General features: G+C 34.0%; 1 protein-coding gene across 1 annotated transcript; it reads left to right on the top strand.

Moving 5' to 3' along the window:
* Positions 1 to 1,058: 1,058 nt before the first annotated feature.
* Positions 1,059 to 9,521, top strand: LOC109182864. Its single transcript, XM_019333093.1, has 19 exons — positions 1,059 to 1,429; positions 1,996 to 2,070; positions 2,318 to 2,433; positions 3,127 to 3,241; positions 3,351 to 3,479; positions 3,759 to 3,806; positions 4,185 to 4,384; positions 4,476 to 4,672; positions 4,795 to 5,087; positions 5,422 to 5,571; positions 5,655 to 6,065; positions 6,175 to 6,324; positions 6,493 to 6,565; positions 6,729 to 6,856; positions 6,998 to 7,198; positions 7,279 to 7,353; positions 7,500 to 7,628; positions 8,932 to 9,141; positions 9,344 to 9,521. Exons 1-19 carry the CDS (start codon positions 1,295 to 1,297, stop codon positions 9,500 to 9,502), a joined length of 2,994 nt encoding a protein of 997 aa, XP_019188638.1. The 5' UTR covers positions 1,059 to 1,294; the 3' UTR covers positions 9,503 to 9,521.
* The last annotated feature ends 9,018 nt before the right edge of the window (positions 9,522 to 18,539 follow it).

The raw sequence follows: 18,539 nt of genomic DNA, 5'->3' as shown, positions 1-18,539 counted from the left end.
AGGAGCTGTGGAGTCCTGGTGGAGAGCTTGTTCTGCTTGGTTAGTGTCATTGGTTAGTGTCATCCAGATTCTCTCTTGTGAGGCGGATCTAGGCACAGCCTTCTGTTGAATTTGTCCATCATTTTCATTCTTTCTTCGTTCTCATTAGCGCTGGAGCACTTGGGAGGGCAGTTCATTCTGTTAAACATGTGGCTTGAATTAGTCTCTAGCAGTTCTGTTATTTACTCTTTCTTAGGATAAGTTTAAATTTTAATTAAATAAAATAATTTGCAATGAGTTTAAAATTTAATTAAACAAAATAATTAAAATGTTTAATTATACAATTCAATCATTTTCTGAAAAATGAACCAAACACACAAAAGACAATTTTATGTTGTGCAGCCAAACATCGGAAAGGAAAATATTTTATGGAAAATGACTTATTTTTTAGAAAACATTTTCCAGAAGTCATTTTCCTTCTTTCCAAATGGACCCTAAAGCTTTCAAGCTCATGTGGGGAGATATTGAATGTTGTATGTAAAAACAAAGCTCTCGAGCTCTTGTGGGGAGGATGCTAAACGTGGAAAGATACTGAATGTTGTATGCAAAAACAAGCTCTCGAGCTCTTGTGGAGAAGTACGGAACGTGAATGTTGTATGCAAAAACAAAGCTCTTGTGGGAAGATTATTGAATGTTGTATTTAAAGATAAAGTTTTTGAGTTCATGTGGGGAGATATTAAGTGTTATATGCAAAAACAAAGCTCTCGAGCTCTTGTGGGGAAGTACGGAACGTGAACTGAAGAGATACTGAATGGTGTATGAAGAAATACTTATACCTCATTCAAATTAATTATGTTAGGTGTGTTTAAGTTTATTAAATATAAATAATTACACTATAAAAGTAGGATGATAAAAGTATATAAGTGTATAGCTTAGGATTTGAAGAAAATGGTTTGACGACGTGTAGGCAGTAGGCATGCAAAGGCGCGAAAAAGTGTGTTATAAATAGGAGGAAAAGCCCATTTATGTCTAGTCTCCCTCTTTCTTTCTCTTCTTCTTTCCCTCTATATCATACATAGACGATCTCAATTCATATTTGAGGAAGTCGGAGATTCGATCGGCCTTGGGAGTTCTCCGTCTCTCCTCAGGCCGCCCATAACCATGGCATCTTCAGTTTTCGGTCCCTGTTGAAAAAGAAAGGAAACTCGAGAAATTTTTGAAGTAAAGAACACCCTATCCGGAACTATATATATCTATATCCACAATCGCATTGTGGATTTCTGGATATTCTTCATTTTCAATAACCTTCTGAAATATGGGTGTGATTTCGAATACGGTGATGCCGGTCTGCGATCAGCTCTGTTTTTTTTGCCCGGCAATGCGGCCAAGGTCACGGCAGCCTGTGAAACGATACAAGAAGATGCTTGCCAATATCTTCCCCAAATCTCCGGTTAGTCTTCTCTTCCTTAATTTGCATGCCCGATTTCTCAGTTTCATCTTTCATTGCATTTCGTTTTCAATATCTGATTGCTTATTCAAGTCTGCTATTGAGGGGTAAATGAGAGCATTGGGCTTTAATGTATGAAAAGTCGAGGAAATTTCTATCTTCTGTTTTAGCTTCAACATTCATAAACAGAATCCTATTAGCCTCCTCGGCTTCCTATAATCTTCTAGTGTTTTGTTTACATCAGTTTGTTATCTGCACTCGGTTCCTCTGTGATGTAATCCCTCTAGAGTCTAGAGATGGGTGTTCATTCATCCATGTTACTTGGTTACCCTTGTCCCCTTATTATTACTTATTATAGGTTTATGTCCTTGTCCACTCATCCTTGTTACTTGTTATCCTTGTGCCCATGTCCTTAGTTATAAATCTAAATTTCTGTTTCTTTGCATAAAAAAAAAAGTGTGCAGCTCTGTGTATTTACTTTTTTTGGTTCATTAAAAATATGGTTTCATAATTTGAGTAATATGATTGCCTGTTCAATTACTGATTAATCAATCCCTTACTTTTTGCAGGATACGGAACCCAATGAACGAATGGTTAGCAAATTATGTGAATATGCTTCAAAAAATCCACTTCGTATACCGAGGGTTAGGCTAATTTCTCAACTTGAATTTAGATTATATAACCTGATCTTGTTTGTGGTGGTAGAGTGAGTTATTGGCATTTCAACATCTTTTTCTTCTTTCATTCAACATGGTTGATGCTTCATCTAGCAAAAGATGAGTCATGAATTTTCATATGGCAAACTATGCACAAAGGTGACTAGTGGCATCTATATGCATTGTTTTCACCAGACCATAAACCTTTAATTAAATATACTTGATCTTTTATCAGATCACGACTTCTCTTGAGCAACGGTGCTACCGGGAATTAAGAAACGAGAATCTTTCATCTGTAAAAATTGTCATGTATGTCTACCAGAAGTTACTAACATCTTGCAACCAGCAAATGTGAGTTCAACTTTCTAATTATTACAAATTGTTGATAATTATAGAAATGTCTGCTTTGGATTTCTGATGACTTTGTACTACAAACTTTAAATTCTTGGTCTTTCAATCAATTAGGCATTCTAGAGTTCTCCCTGCATGGATGACTGATAGTGTTAGACACCTATCCATAAACTTGGCCAAGTTGAGTACTGAAGTGAGAAATAGCTTGCAAGGGCAGGTATTCTTATGAAAGGAAGAAATTAAAACAGCCTGTGAGGTCTAGAGAAATCTATGAAGTATCTAGTGAAGGCACTGCACTTTAGACCCATGCTATAGCTCTTTTAACTATGATATACTTTTACGGGATGGTAAAAGACACCCAGTGTTAAATTTGCAGCACTTCTTTTTTTACACTTTCTATTGGTGAGAGAAATTGGCAATCTTTCCTAGTTCTCCTTCCACCAAGGAAGGGAAGCATGTCCAATGAAAAATGAACCTTACCTCAAACTTCTCTTCTCTTTATGATGTATGCCAAATGCATATAAGTTTCTTGAATTTTTTTTTTTTTCTTTTTCTGCATGTCTCTTTTCAATCAGAAATTCTGATTTATGGCCTTTGTCATAAGAGGAAATTTTGGGGTCTTCAATGAGCTGCACCTTTGAACTGATTTCTTCATACAAACAGTGCTGATGACAAATAAGTACTGTATGACAGGCCATTATTTGCAGGAAGCTTTCTTGATATTGTAAACGTGTTGTTGGATCAGATAAAGTATGATGAAGTTCGCATTGCTGCATGCCTAGCCCTTTTTCACTTCATTACTAACCAGGTTATAGCCCTTATTTTTCTGTCTTTGTTACACTGTTAATTGACTTAGAGATGAAGAACTATTAAGTTATCTGGGAATATGGAGCTTATACACTGTTTCTGATGTACAGAGTGATGCAACATATGTGTTTAATTTAGAAAGCTTAATACCAAAACTCTGCCTAATTGCTCAAGAGATGGGAACTGAGGAAAGGATACTGAAATTACGCTGTTCTGGACTTCAAGTGCTCTCTTCTATGGTAAACTGGTTCTTCAGCATTCTTCTGTACCATTTACCTTTCACACCTGTTGGTTTAAATAATTCATAATTTTTTGACATTTTTGTTGCAAACCTATGGCCATGGTTTCATTTCCATGCGGTTGTTTCTGCAACTTTTCCCTAGTTAATTTTAAAACCAATTACCTGTAAAATGTAGACAAATTGCTAGTGCATAATATTAAGTTTCTCCTCTCTCTTAAGATATGCAAATCCTCAATTTTTTGTCATTGTTTTAACAATTCTAGTTGTTGATGAGCAGGTTTGGTTCATGGGTGAATTTGGTCACATGCCAGCAGAATTTGACAATGTAAGTCGAACATAGAACCTTTCCTCCATTACTATAATTCAAAATTGAGTGTCACACCAGAATTGTTATTCTATATATCTATACACACCTAGTGTAACCTAGAGTTCCTATATTTCAACAATTTATTTCATTCTTGCATCACACACAATTGTTGTTCTGTATGAGGTGCAATTCTTGGTTGATTTTGTCCTCGTACAGTAATTCCAACACATTCCATTTTTTTCAGAGAGAAAAATCATACTAAATTGGTGTGAAGTGAAATGCTCACTGTTAATGTTTCTTTCTCCTTTTAAGTCCTGTGAGCATTTTCCACCCTGTGCCTAATAGTTTGGTTATTATGCTGCTTGGATTCTCCTGTCTTCAAATTTACATTACCAGGTTGTTGCTGTTGTCTTGGAAAACTATGAAGGCCCTGAGGATAAACCTGACTACCTTAATAATGATAACCAAGATACAGAAATTGACCAGGATAGACAAGAATGTGCAGGTGTAAACCAAGCTAATGCATCATCTGAAGCAATCAGCAGAGCTACCTCTTGGAAGAATATTGTGACTGACAGAGGCCTTAGTGTGACCCTGTAATTCCCTCTTGCCATGGTATTTTGAGCATGAAGTTAAATTTTTCTTGAACTATTAACCACCTCATCTCCAATAACCTTTTATGAACAGAGAAGAATCTACAAACCCAAAATTTTGGTCTAAAGTGTGCTTACATAACATGGCAAAGTTGGCGAAAGAAGCAACAACAGTACGCCGTATTTTAGAGTCTTTATTCCGTTATTTTGATAATGAAGATCTTTGGTCACCTCAACATGGAGTTGCCATTTCTGTTTTGTTGGACATGCAATGGATTGTGGAGAACTCTGGTGCTTTATCTTTCTTTTGTCTGGATCTTCTAAATTCTTACTTCAGTATAAGGTGCTATTTGTCATTGTTTTATTTCTCAATTTCACCTTAGATTTATTTTGTTGGTTTCCTTGAAATTCAGGGCACAATGCACATTTTTTGTTGTGTACATTAATCAAGCATCTTGATCACAAGAACGTCCTAAAAAACCCTGATAAGCAAGTAGATATTGTTGAAGTTGCAACCTCCCTTGCACTGAAGTCAAAGGTGGAGTCATCAGTTACAATTGTTGGTGCATTTGGTGATATGATGAGACACCTTCGGAAAAGCCAACACAATTCCCTTGATCAATCTGATCTAGAGGAAGATATAATTGAGCAGAACAAAAAATTACGTGCTGCAGTTGATGAATGCCTCGTCCAGATGTCTCGTAAGGTGAGTTTTCCTCCTTTAAATTTTTCAGAGCATATCATAGATGTTATTGTTGTCACTGAGATTCTTTTTATTTATTTGAATGTATGATGTACTTATTTGAGTTTGAATGAGATCATCAGTTTTGATTGTTTTAGATTCTTGCTGGTCAACTTAAATAGGACAACATCCCCCCTCCACCCCCAACACGCACACACACACAAACACACCTATAAATTAATAAGAAAGCAATAAAATGAAAACTAAAAAGACAAAAATGAAAGAGAGATTATAGTCTTTTCCTCTATTTAAGAAGGTATAGACTAGGAAATGTAAACTGTTATACTCTGTAAAACAGATTGGAGATCCTGGTCCAATTCTTGATATGATGGCAGAGATGTTGGAGAGCATCTCAAATGCAACAGTTACAGCTAGGGATACGATCGCTACTGTGCATCGTACTGCTCAAATAGTATCATCATTACCAAATTTATCATATCAAAACAAGGCAAGATTGGCTTTATTTCTTTAGACTGTTCTGTAGCAATTTTATGTTGATATATCTCTCTCTAATGTACATTATTTCTTCAGGCTTTCCCCGAGGCTTTGTTTCATCAAATACTTTTAGCCATGGTCTCAACAGACTATGAAACAAGAATTGAGGCACATCGTTTATTTTCTGTTGTACTTGTTCCATCATCCTTTTGTCCTTGTCCTTCCACCAGTGCAAAGAAAGGTGATATTCAGAGAACATTGTCCAGAGCTGTTTCAGTGTTTTCTGTTTCTGCTGCTTTATTCCACAAGTTGAGTAAGATGGAGCATCCCTCACAAGAAATTATGGATGGGAAGGAGAACATTTTTAATGATGAGAATGAACAAATGAATAACCAATCGATGTTAACCCGATTGAAATCAAGCTATAGCCGAGCTTACAGTAGTAAAAGGCTTCAATTGTCAGAAATTGATGAAGGAAAAGGAATGGGCAATGTGGAAAGGGAACTGGTATGTTTTACATTCTGGCATGCTAAGATTCCTTTAAATGACGAATTCATTAAATAAAAAAAAGATTCTTTCTCCATAATTTGTGATGATTCTATCTAGCTCAATGCAGGACTGCAATTCTCTGAAGTTGAAAACACAACACATTAGCCTATTGCTTTCTTCCATATGGGCGCAGGCCATCTCTCCTATGAATACACCCAAGAACTATGAAGCAATTGCTCATACTTACAGTTTGGTGATTTTGTTTTCACGAATTAAGGTGTGATCCACTTTTGATTAAAGAAAAATAAGAATAAAAATACAAGTACATATTGGTATTCATAACAAATGATAATACAATATCCCTCATGCTGATCCCACATACAAGATGCTTCTTTTACATTAATTGGTCATTATTTGACAGCATGCTCTTAAATAATTTAATCAGAAAAGCTGCCATGATTCTCTTATTCGAAGTTTCCAGCTTGCATTTTCATTGCGGAAAATTTCTCTTCAAGGAGGTATGTGAATTAAGTTACCTTGATTTATTTACTGATATATTTGATCAGTATATGCTTTCATCTTTATTTATTGGAAAATCTTATTTTTCCTTGTTACTTAACAAGTAGTTCTGTGATGATAAATTTGCCTGCTTTCTTGAAACCATAGTTTTCATGTTTGAAGGGAAGCTTCCACCATCACGAAGCCGATCACTCTTCACATTGTCAACATCTATGATCGTTTTCTCATCAAAAGTCTACAACTTAACCCGTCTACTTGCTTCTGCCAAGGCTGCATTAATAGATAAAACAGTACGAGAAAACATCATTTTTTCTATGTTCACGCAATTTAGGCATCGTAAAATTCATATCTTCATCTTTAGCTGCTTGTTGAATGAATGTTTCTGTGTTAAGTATTGATTTTGTTAATTTTGTATCAATGATTTCCAACAGGTTGACCCATTCCTTAAGTTGGTCGATGAGTGCAAACTGCAGGATGTAACCAGTACATTGGACCCTATGTTGAAAGTTTATGGATCAAAAGAGGATGACGAAGATGCCCTGAGATCACTTTCAGCCTTACAGAAGTCTGAGAAAAAATCTACAGAATCTTTTGCTTCAATGATTGTGGACAGCTTGAAGCAGTCATTAGATGTATATTTCTTGTGCCCTTTGCCTTAGGATATTGTTTTCTCCTGGTGATGATAATGGCTATCATCTTGTATCATTTGCAGAAAGATATAAATGTTATTCAGCAGCAGTTGCTTAAAACATTTATTCCAGATGATGTCTGTCCATTGAGAGCTAAGGTACTCACTCAAGTACCTGATTGATTCTATCAATTTGAATCAAAAGAGTACAAAACATCAGACGGGGTGATAGGAAAAAATCACTTCTTATAGTTCTTTTTCATTTCGAACTTTTCCAGATACATTCATGTGTTTTGGGTGTGCAGGATTTAGATCCAATTTTCACAAGCAATGACAGCTTTTCCACTACTGGAGCTGAGAGTCAGACAGATCCCAACCCTCAGATTCTTTTGCAAGAACCAAGCCTCATGGATGTCAACCAATTATTGGATTTGGTATGTCTAATTTCCTTTTTCTCAACCAACCAGGAGTTATTAATTAGGATGTGCACTTTTGGAGCTTCTGTGCATATGATGTGTTTGGATGGGTAGATATGGAATTGTTTCTCTTGTTTTGACGAAAAAGAATGATTTTCTATTCTATCAAATGTTTTTCTTCCCAAATACAACTATAGAAGATAATAAGGAGAAAAGTAGTCCTACATTTCTCATCACACAATGAACATAGAAACTCTTCATTGCCTTCATATACTCTCTCCAATTTTACTTCCCTTCATTTTCTATCCATCCTGACACAAGCATTAGTTTTTCAATGTTTCATATATGTCCTTAGGGGATTCATATGAGGTAAATATCAACAACAAAAGAGTCCTCATGGACGATATTTAAGAACAAAGAAATGGGGATGAAAGAATTTTTGTGATAGAAAACTGCAAATTGCTTCCTTAAATTGCGAACTTCCCTCCTTTTGGACTTCTAACTGGAATTCCATGGAAGGGATTCCCGGCAAATTATGCTGTGCATCCGTATGCACCATGCATGGTGCATACGGATGCAAAAACGACGTCGTTTTAATAAAATGTGCGTCTCCTCTTAAAAAAAAAAATCAGGTTCGATTCCTAGCAACAACATATGAACTAAAATTTCATAATCGATGAACTATAATTCCATAATCGATGAACTATAATTCCATAATCTAATCTATGAACTAAAAATTCCAAAATGAATGAACTAAAATTCCATAATCTATAAACTAAAATTTCAGAATCGATGAACTACAATTCCATAATCGATGAACTATAATTCCATAATCAATGAACTATATTTCCATAATCTATGAACTAAAATTCCAGAATGAATGAACAATATAATGTTGTTGCTGGGAATCGAACCTGATTTTTTTTTTTTTAAGGGGAGACGCGTTTTTTTAATAAAACGACGTCGTTTTGGCATCCGTATGCACCATGCATGGTGCATACGGATGCACAGCATAACGATTGGGGATTCCCTGAATCATAACTTAAAGGCCGCCTTTTCATACAAAATGCTAGACATTCCACCATACATTTTTATTCTATTCTGTATTATGTGTATGTATTTATTCACTTACCTCTAGAGTGAGGACTCCAGTAGAATAACAGAATAATGTGAGTTATGCAATTTGAATCATGCATGCTTGCCAGACTGAAATTAAACCTCAAATTTTCTTTTACTATCTTTACTTAGCATAGAGATATCTGTTCTAAATCCCCAAGCCCCCTGCTGCTTTTCTAAAGTTGTATGGATGAAACTTCTGCAGATCTTAGATGCAACAGTTGATGCAGAAACACAATCGGTTTCAAATCCTGAAACAGCATTCATGGATTATGATAGTCAGTGTGTGGCTCTTCAAATGGGAAAGCAGAACACGATGGACATTATGAGTGCCGAAGAGGTTCAAGAAAATCTTTTGTTCTTCTTTCAGGAAAACACCAACCCATTTGCCTTTGATGATCAGAATTTCCCTACAGTAAGTATAATAGCACAACAAAATGTTTTGGTCAAGCTATATGGTATGAATGCTATCCCTTGAAATGTCATAAGACGAGTTTCAAATTTTTAGTCTGTGGACTGTGGGCAGAAAGCTAAGTAACTGATCAATCATTTCACATTCTCATTTTTATCCTCTCCAATCTGCATAGTGTGGATATCTGAAACCATTTCTACTGCAGGCTGGGAATGCAAATGACAATCCAGACCCTTACAGCGTATTTGGTGTACCATCAATGAACCCTACTACAATGTCATGTGCAGCTGAATTTTATTGTCATTTCTTCGTACCACCGGCTTCAAGTCCATATGACAATTTTCTGAAGGCTGTGGGAAGTTAATGTTTGAGTATTATATAGATCACACTTGTGAATCTTTCTTTGTCTTCCATTAGAAGAGAGCTGTGGTGGGATTCAAGAAAACAATCTGAAAAAAAAAAAAAAAAAAAAAAAAAAAAAAAAAAAACTCTCTATAGGAACTGGGCTTTAGAGTGATCACTTTGTTGTAGTCATTTTTTCTCATCAAAGTGATGTGAAGCTTCTGTAGTCTTGAGGTTTCTGAAGAAATCTCAGTGCATGACAAATGATTAGAAATGAGAAAGATTAGAATGGTGCCGAACCGTCGATTTTTATAATGCCATATAACATAATATGAGTTCAAAAGTAGAAAAGTACACATTTTTCTTTTCGTTTTATTTTAAAATAGAGAGTTATAACTTATAAACGAGATCATTTATTTTTTATTTTAATGTAGTTATTCATCACATATAAGTACCTAAAAGCTCACACCTATGATAAGCTAACCCATATATGCATGTGCAAAAACATACACTCACTCCATTGAAAGATTTAAAAATCCCTACAAAATCAATAAATAATATGTTTGCGCTCCGCCATCAAATTATCTTGCAAAATGGTAGTTCATAGGTTAAGGGTGTTATTTACGCACTACTGGAAATTATTGAATTTCTGATCATCTGAAAGTGATCTTAAATCAAGTCGGAAGCAAAAAGTGGTCGGAAATAGCAACAATGGTTTTTCCGGATACCAAAAGTGGTCGGAACAAGGGCTTTCGACTTGATTTAAAATCACTTTCAGGTGGTCAGAAATTCCATAATTTCCAGTAGTGACGTATATTAACGCAATCTTAAAAAGAATGAAGAAATTTAAAAGTATTACATGCCTCAAAAAATTAAAGAAGAAAACCAGATGTTACATACATACCTTAATCAAAAGGAAGAAAACAGTTCTTACACAGGATGTTTTGTGACCATACAAGAAAGTATATATTGCATAACCTATAATCATGCTACAGAAGCACCTACCTATAATTATGGGTTTGAAGTATGTAAGTTTGACTTTTGAAATTATATATATTCTTGTCTGCTTAAAGGAACTTAGGGTATGTAGTATATATATTTATTAGCTATTGAATTTTGTTTACTACCTATTGGTGTGAGTGGCGAGCTAAGTTTACCATTAACCCTTTATACATTTAGAACTATTTTTTCTTTCAAATTTTGGACAATGATTGACTGGATCAAACACTCCTTCCCTAATGGTCTTGCTAACTGCTAACCCCAACCCGTATCCCTCAAGAATTATCGGACTCCATAAACCTTGCAAGTATTCAGGATCGAATGAGCTCCCGACCCAAGCTCACTCGACTAGTCGACTCACATCCTTGAGCTTAGATAACCATTCATTGGCCAAGGTCATCTAGCCCAATCATCTTTTTTTCCATCAAATCTACCACAGGTTGAGGTTGGGTCACAAATCACAAATCATATACATAAATCACATTAATTAAAAAAAATTATATACAATAAACTTGATCGAAAAAAAATGTTGATAAGAATCTAACATCCTTTATTAAAGTGACAAAACTATCCCAGGTTAAATATAATTCACATTGCTAAACTTTGGCATGGTGGAATGAAAAACTGGTCAAAATAGGCAGATCAGAAATGGTGGAAAAGTAAAAGTGCATCATATCAACCAAGATTTGGAATCAAAGTCAACAATAATGTACAAATAGACGACAAATGAACACATTACATGGAAGCTGTATAGTACCTACTTGGACAGGATGCATGTGGAAACACGACAGAAAGATCTCACTTAATTAGCTTCTTCAGTACACTGTGCATATGTTTGCATGTGAATCATCTGTCATACGACGAGATAATAGAGCATGTATGCCCCAGATGCACCTTCGAATTGAGGTGGCAAAAGTTTATTGGATTATCAGTTTGGCATCCAATCACTTCTTGGCATGTGGCCGGAGGCCCGGAGTATATATATATAGGAAAAAGTTCAAATGCGGCGGGGTCTTCCGGTGTGGCTGTGCAACGGAATTTCAGAATACACCAACAGTGTAAGAAAACACACCACAATGAAATCCAATAAAATATCAAAAAATACACAAACAGACCCAAAAAAATACACCATATAACTCACCACCCCAATGGTGTATTTTCGAACACTATATGTTGTTTTTACTCACATCTACTGGTGTGTTTTTGGTGATACGTATCTAATTTGTCTCTGTTTTTTGTGGTGTATTTTTCTAACGATGATGGTGTATATTTTTTGAACTATTGGTGATGCCGCACCGCCACACCTGAACTCGCCTATATATATATATATATATATATATATATATATATATATATATATGACCAAATATGCATTTCTGCTACCGATCAGTAGTCATCGTGTATGTTTTTTAAAATTTAGATAAGATAATACAATTGCATAAACTAGATTCAATGAATTAAAGGATTTTGAGTGCACAACATATTTATAGGCAATGATTTGATTGATAATCACATAATTATTCTTAATCTGCAACCACCCTTTGTAGGCTTCAACTATATCCACTGCGGGCTTCTGTTTACAAATCAAACAAGAAGATCAGACCTCATGGATCATAAAAATAAAGATTGTATGTAAAAACATATGACTTTGAATCAATCTTATAATAATATATTCTACAAAGATTGCTTCAGCAAGGACATCCAAGCACAGTAAGCACACACTATCTGCTGAGATATATACACATATACAGCAAATGACAGGCTCATCAGTGCCAAGTCCTTCCAGTCACCCTTCTTCTTCGGACCCAAACTATCCTTCAACCATTTTCCCAGCTTCTCCACCCCACCAACAACCTCTACTTTGCTCTTGTTTTCCTTGTCTGTTCTGGGTTTCAAAGGCTCCGGCGGCTCGCCGGTCCGGCAAGAAACTACGACGGAGATGAGTGATCTTGGAGTACTGGTGCAGGATTTGGGGTAGAGTTGCAGGGGTGAAAGCCTGGTGCTGTGTAGAGAGTGAGAAATTGAGATTGCAGCCATGGAGGGTTTATGGAAATTGGTGATCAAGGATTGAGGGATGTTGTATAGAAAGATGATTACTTGGGGAATTGAAGGGTAGAGAGAGTGAAGGGGAAATGGTTAATTGCTTGAAGGAAAATATCTTGGTGTTGCCAATGGGAAAGCAATGTGTGCCTTGTGTTCTCAAAGCTCCTACGTGTGGATAAGGTTGTATGAATGGACTTTTTGTCATTCATATATATATATATATACTAGTTTTTTACGGGCATTGCGCGATTGAGATAATGCCCAATATTTTTTTTTTTTTTAATAAGTACTTTAATGTATATCAAGGTAAGATTATATTTGAATTGTTCATGCATAAATAATTGAATGTTAAATTTGCGTATTTAAATAGGCAATTCTAAATTTACAAATGCAAGATAATATAGTCAAGATTGATTATAATTGTCAATAAAATAATTGTATAGGTATGGTTGAAACCAAATACGGGACATAAGGGAGAGCAAATAAAAATTAAGACATAAAATATTAAATATGTACTAATATTGAAGAGCTAACTGCTGATTGTCAAAAAAGGACATTGCGAGCTAGTTTCCACTTCAATTTGTTGTGTGATTTGAATACTCATTTTGTCAATAAATCCCCAAATAGTTAATATGATTGACTTAATTATATTTTTTATTTTTTATTTCTTTTAAAACAATTATTATTATTATTATTATTATTATTATTATTATTATTATTATTATTATTATTATTATTATTATTATATGTACACCCTTATGTCATTTTACATGTTAATCTAAACAGCTAATTTTTTTCAATATATCTTTTTACCAATCGTTGATATAAATCGCTGGTCAAATTCGCTAATATAATTCGCTAACTGCTAACTGCTGATTGTTAAACAAGGACATTGCGAGGTAGTTCTCACTTCAATTTGTTGTGTGATTTGAATACTCTCTTTGTTAACAAATCCCTCAAGTAATTAATATGATTGGCTTTATTAATTATTTTTTTTTAAGTTTTTCATGGTATTAATAAAATACTTGGTAAACAAATATATAACATTATTTTGTATTATAACTTTGATATTTAATTAAAAAATAGTGCACAAAAAAATAATAGACAATGTAGTGAATATAATGCGTTGATGAATTTGAATGTAAAGAATTTTTACATTGGAGAAATATAAAGACAATATAACTAATACAATTATTTCTCTTAATTAATTTATTGATAATGAATATTTTTTTTTAATAAAGACATTGTAGGGACAATGTAACGAATATAATCAATTAATGAATTTGTATGTAAACAATTTTTATATTGGAGAAAAATAAATACAATATAACTAATGAAATTATTTCTCTTATTTAATTTATTGATAATGAATAATTTTTTTTGAATAAAGACATTGTAGACACATAATTCTAAATTAAAGAAATGCATATGTATTATTTTTTGTTGTAACTACTAAATTATTATTTAATTTAATAAGAGTAAAATAGAGTACTAATTATGCCAACTTTGATTGGGATGGGGTTCGAACCTAATACCTTTCTTATTGAAATCAATGAGTAAGTTAACGGTAAACTAACAGAAGTTAACGGAAAAGTTAACGGATAATTATATTCATTAAGGATAAATTAAGAAATGTTAAGGAAAAATTAAAATCTGATCAATCTGAGCCATTCATTTGATTAAAAAATTTAACCGCCATTTTTTCTACCCATTATAGGCCTAACTCTCTTGGACTCTTATTAGTATAGTAGATATATATACTAGTCTTTTTAATGCGCGATGCGCAAAAACATATGCCCAATATTTATATTTTTAAAAAATAACTAACAAATTTTTACTAATTAAAATCAAAGTAAAATAAAATTTATTTATTATATTAATCTAATATATTATGAATATATAATGTTTTACAAATATTTTGTTATAATTAAAGAATATAAGAAAATATATGGTAGATGCATGTGCATGGTAAGTAACGGAAAAGATAACGGAAGTTATAACAGTAAGGGTACTTTTGTCTAAAAAATTGTATAGTACAACTCTAAAAGCACAATGTACAAAATAGTTAGCATTAAAAATATGGACATAAATGAGGGATATAACTTTGATTGAGACTTATTATGTTTTTAGATATAGAGATTTTGAATCCGGTGCACACCCCCTAGTCAGTCGAGCCCGTGAGCACACTCCCTGATCGTTGATTTTAATTTTTTGACGATTCAGATTGATTACCACTTGGATCCCATGTTATACTAATTTTAGATGGAGCATTGGTCTTTTTGTCCATAAGCACTATATTTATTACTTTCCATTTCATTTATTTCCATATTTATAAAGATTTGTAGCATTATTTCAGCTCTCCTTAATCAATATTTCTCTCTCTCTTAGTGATTTTCTTTGGAATTTTACGGCGGTGTGTGCGTGGGTGTGGAATTGTGTGTGCGTTTTACTGTAACAGGGCATGGCGTGCTGATTTTTTTTATAAAATTATGCGTTTTGGTATGTGCATTTCGTGATACAGGCATGTACATTTTGGTTTGTGTGTTACTAGTTTCAGGAGTGTGCGAAACGTATCCAAAAAAAACAAAAATATACGAATCTAATTTGGGTATCGGCGTTTGAATTCCGAGTAGATAATCAGTGTGTAGTAGATATAGTATTGGGCTTGTTGTGTTTTTTTTTTTTTTTTAATTGTGGGAAATTTTACGATGGTGTGTGCGCGGGTGTGGAATGGCGTGTGCGGTTTTCTGTAACAGGAGGTATACACCATGGCAAATTATAAAACGCACACACCATTCCACACCCACGCACACACCGCCGTAAAATTTCACATAATTTAAAAATTCAGATGTACAAAATATAATTAATTATTACCATTGATGGGTCCCTAATAATTTAAAATATCAATTTCCATTCATAATCTCCCTAATATAATGCTTAAGATTCCAATTGAATTATATCCATAATTAAACATATATCTACACTTACTATTTAATCCTTTTGATTTAAATATATCATTAATTACTTTGACAATCTCTTATAATTTCAACCATTTATGAAAAATAAATCAATGGATATCATGAGATCTCATGATCTCATCTAGTATAGGGGTTGCACCAGATTCGAAGCCTATATATATATATATATATATATATATATATATATATATATATATACACACATATATCAGGCTCTTGTGCCGTCAGTACAGATTCACTATCAAGTATGCATAAATGCATCATATAGTATACAAAAATGCACCACAATGAAATGCATCAATGTACCACAGATAAAAAAAATGCACATCTCATCATACCTAATAGTGCATTTTCGAATATTTAGTAGTGCATTTATACGCACCTAATGCTGAGTGACCGCACGTGAAGTACTGTCCGCACAAGAACATGTATGTGTGTGTTAGATGAACAAGTTTTTAGGACAGAAATAAGAACCAATTTCAACTCTACATGTGAAAAAAATCAGGCAGATCGGATCAATTTTTTTTTAAAGAAAAATGCGGTGATATTTTTGTAATTTTCACCAATGATTTTATTATACAAACTTGAACACTAAAATCTACAATCCTCAAACTTTTTTAGTTTGCACATTTAGGTTTAATATTTTGCACATTTGGTATATATTACCATTTTGCATATTTAGTATTAAAAGATTGCATTGCAAAAATGCGAAAGTGCATATTTAAGTGTTCAAGTTTGAATAGTGAAGTTGATAATAATTATGAAAATGCCACCATACTTTAAAAAAAAAATAGCTGATCAAATCCGTCAAATTTTTACAAATGCAAGGCTAAGATTAGTTCTTATTTCTCTCATATGGTACTGTTCTCACATAATCCTTAGCCAAACGTGTACACTGTGAGAGTGTAAACTCAACGTGTATTATTGAGAGATTGCAGAAGAAATAAATAGGGAGCAATCCCACAGAAGAAGGAAACAACACATACAAGTCTTAAAAACCAGGTAACAGACTAATAAACCTATACTATGTCTAAGTCTCAACATACACTAGGTAAACTTAGCTCATATGCAATAAACGACAAATCACACACAATACTAGGAAGACCTTGTGTGACATGTTAGATCAAGAGGATGTTGACAATAATTAAATTCGTAATTTGCATATGCAAGAATCATATTTAATCAACTTAATCATTCTTTTGAGGCATTTGAAATGTATTATTACTTTAAGAGGAAATTTCAATTTTGGTCCTATGACTATAGTGGTCTTGTTAATTTCATTCACTGCTTTCAAAAGTGTCAATTTAGTATCTTAACTATGCAATTTTTGTCAATTTTGGTCACTCTGGCCAAATTTGTCAGAAAATTTTAATAGCTAACATAATGAGGATATTTTGATCATTTCACGTCTCTTTTTTTCTTCCCAGGCGAGTCCATCACTTTCTCTCCCGTTTTCGGCGAATGCAATGAACTCCAACAATTTCCCCTATAGTCATAAGTTGCGTCGTGAACTAAGCTGGGCCGATTGACGACGTTGAGCCGCCAGGAGGGGAAGGAAATGTTGGCGGCGGCGTCAGAATCGCGATCGTCTTCCTCGACGAACCTAAACTCGTTGTCGTAGGCTCAAGGGTAGCAGGAGACCTTCAAGTGCCAGAAGCTGCGAGTTTTTACCCGTTGGTGGGTCACGGAGGATGAGGAGCAATAGACACATAACAGGGGGTGGCTGCGGCCGATGAGAGGTCGCAGTGGTTTACCTTCCCCCAGACGTTCATTATCTTAAGAAGAAAGTCACAGACATCACCTTCAGCCCCGTCGCCGCCATTGGAGATGTCGATCTCAACAAATGCAAACCTTGGGATTTACCCAGTAGGCTCCAATTCAGAGTGCATGTGGCGGTGTTAGTTGAACATAATTTGTATAAACAGTATTGTTAATGGCGATTTGATTGCAGGGAAAGCTAAGATTATGGGGAAAAGGAGGTTTGATGATATGAAAGATAGGGTTTGCAAGGAGAAAGAACGCCGAAAATGGGATAGAAAGGGATGGGTTCGTCGGAGAAGAAGAAAATAAACGTGAAATGATCAAAATACCATAATTATTTTAACTATTAAAATTTTCTGACGAAATTTGATCAAAGTGACTAAAATTGATAAAAATTACATAATTAATGTACTCAATTGACACTTTTAAAAATCAATAACTAAAATTAATAAGACTCTTTTAGTCACATGATCAAAATTGCTCTTACTTTTATTATTGGTGATAAATTATTACTCCGTATATGATACCATTTGACATATAGTGATCAGTGGAGTAATATTATACGGAGTATTATTATTATTGCCGACGTTGTAAACTGGGCTCTACGCCTCTACCAGAATTATTGTTTAAAAATTGTTTTTTAATGGGTAGGCAGTGAGGCTGGGCCACTTTGCTGTGCAGAAAAGTCAGACATCCCCAAACAAGAGTCAGAAAAAGCAATAATGAAGAGTCAAAATCTAAATTCCAATAGTCAAATAGTAATTGGACCCTCCATCCAACAAATCCCCTTTTAAAATAAAGTCTATAGAGTTTGTATAGACTATAGAGCAAATTATTCGATAATATTGTGTTATATACTCTGTTCTATATATTAACAACATTATAGAAAGATTTATAAAATAAACTACTTGTGTACATAATGGTGTCATAAACATGTCTTAATTCTTACGATCAGCTTAACTAGTCGCAATCTAAATTTTTCAGAAATTAAATCTGCTCTTGATTTTGATTTATTGTTGTTCTCTTTGAATTTTGGCTTCGATTCTGAACAATCTCCGCAAACGACTCCGGTTAATGATTAATGATAGTGGTGATTTTTCTTGTAAAAAAAAAAAGAAGAATGAATAAGGGTCAAATAGGTCATTCAACTGTACACCAAATTGCAATTAGGCCATCGAATTAAAAATATATATATAATTAAGTTCATGAACGGCACAAATTTATACAATTGAACTCAAAATAACATATTTACATGAAAGTATGCTGACGCGGTGTTAC

The sequence above is a fragment of the Ipomoea nil genome, unplaced genomic scaffold, assembly GCF_001879475.1.
Source record: "Ipomoea nil cultivar Tokyo-kokei standard unplaced genomic scaffold, Asagao_1.1 scaffold0188, whole genome shotgun sequence".
NCBI classification, from domain to species: Eukaryota; Viridiplantae; Streptophyta; class Magnoliopsida; order Solanales; family Convolvulaceae; genus Ipomoea; species Ipomoea nil.
The sequence above is the reverse complement of the archived record's forward strand: the minus strand, read 5'-3'. Positions and strand labels throughout refer to the sequence as shown.

Excerpts from the sequence above, each read along its gene's own strand:
- LOC109182864 (XM_019333093.1), top strand. The coding sequence starts at position 1,295 with ATGGGTGTGATTTCGAATACGGTGATGCCGGTCTGCGATCAGCTCTGT. Across the intron at positions 6,566-6,728 it reads GAAAATTTCTCTTCAAGGAG|GGAAGCTTCCACCATCACGA; the intron begins GTATGTGAATTA and ends TCATGTTTGAAG. Across the intron at positions 7,354-7,499 it reads TCTGTCCATTGAGAGCTAAG|GATTTAGATCCAATTTTCAC; the intron begins GTACTCACTCAA and ends TTGGGTGTGCAG.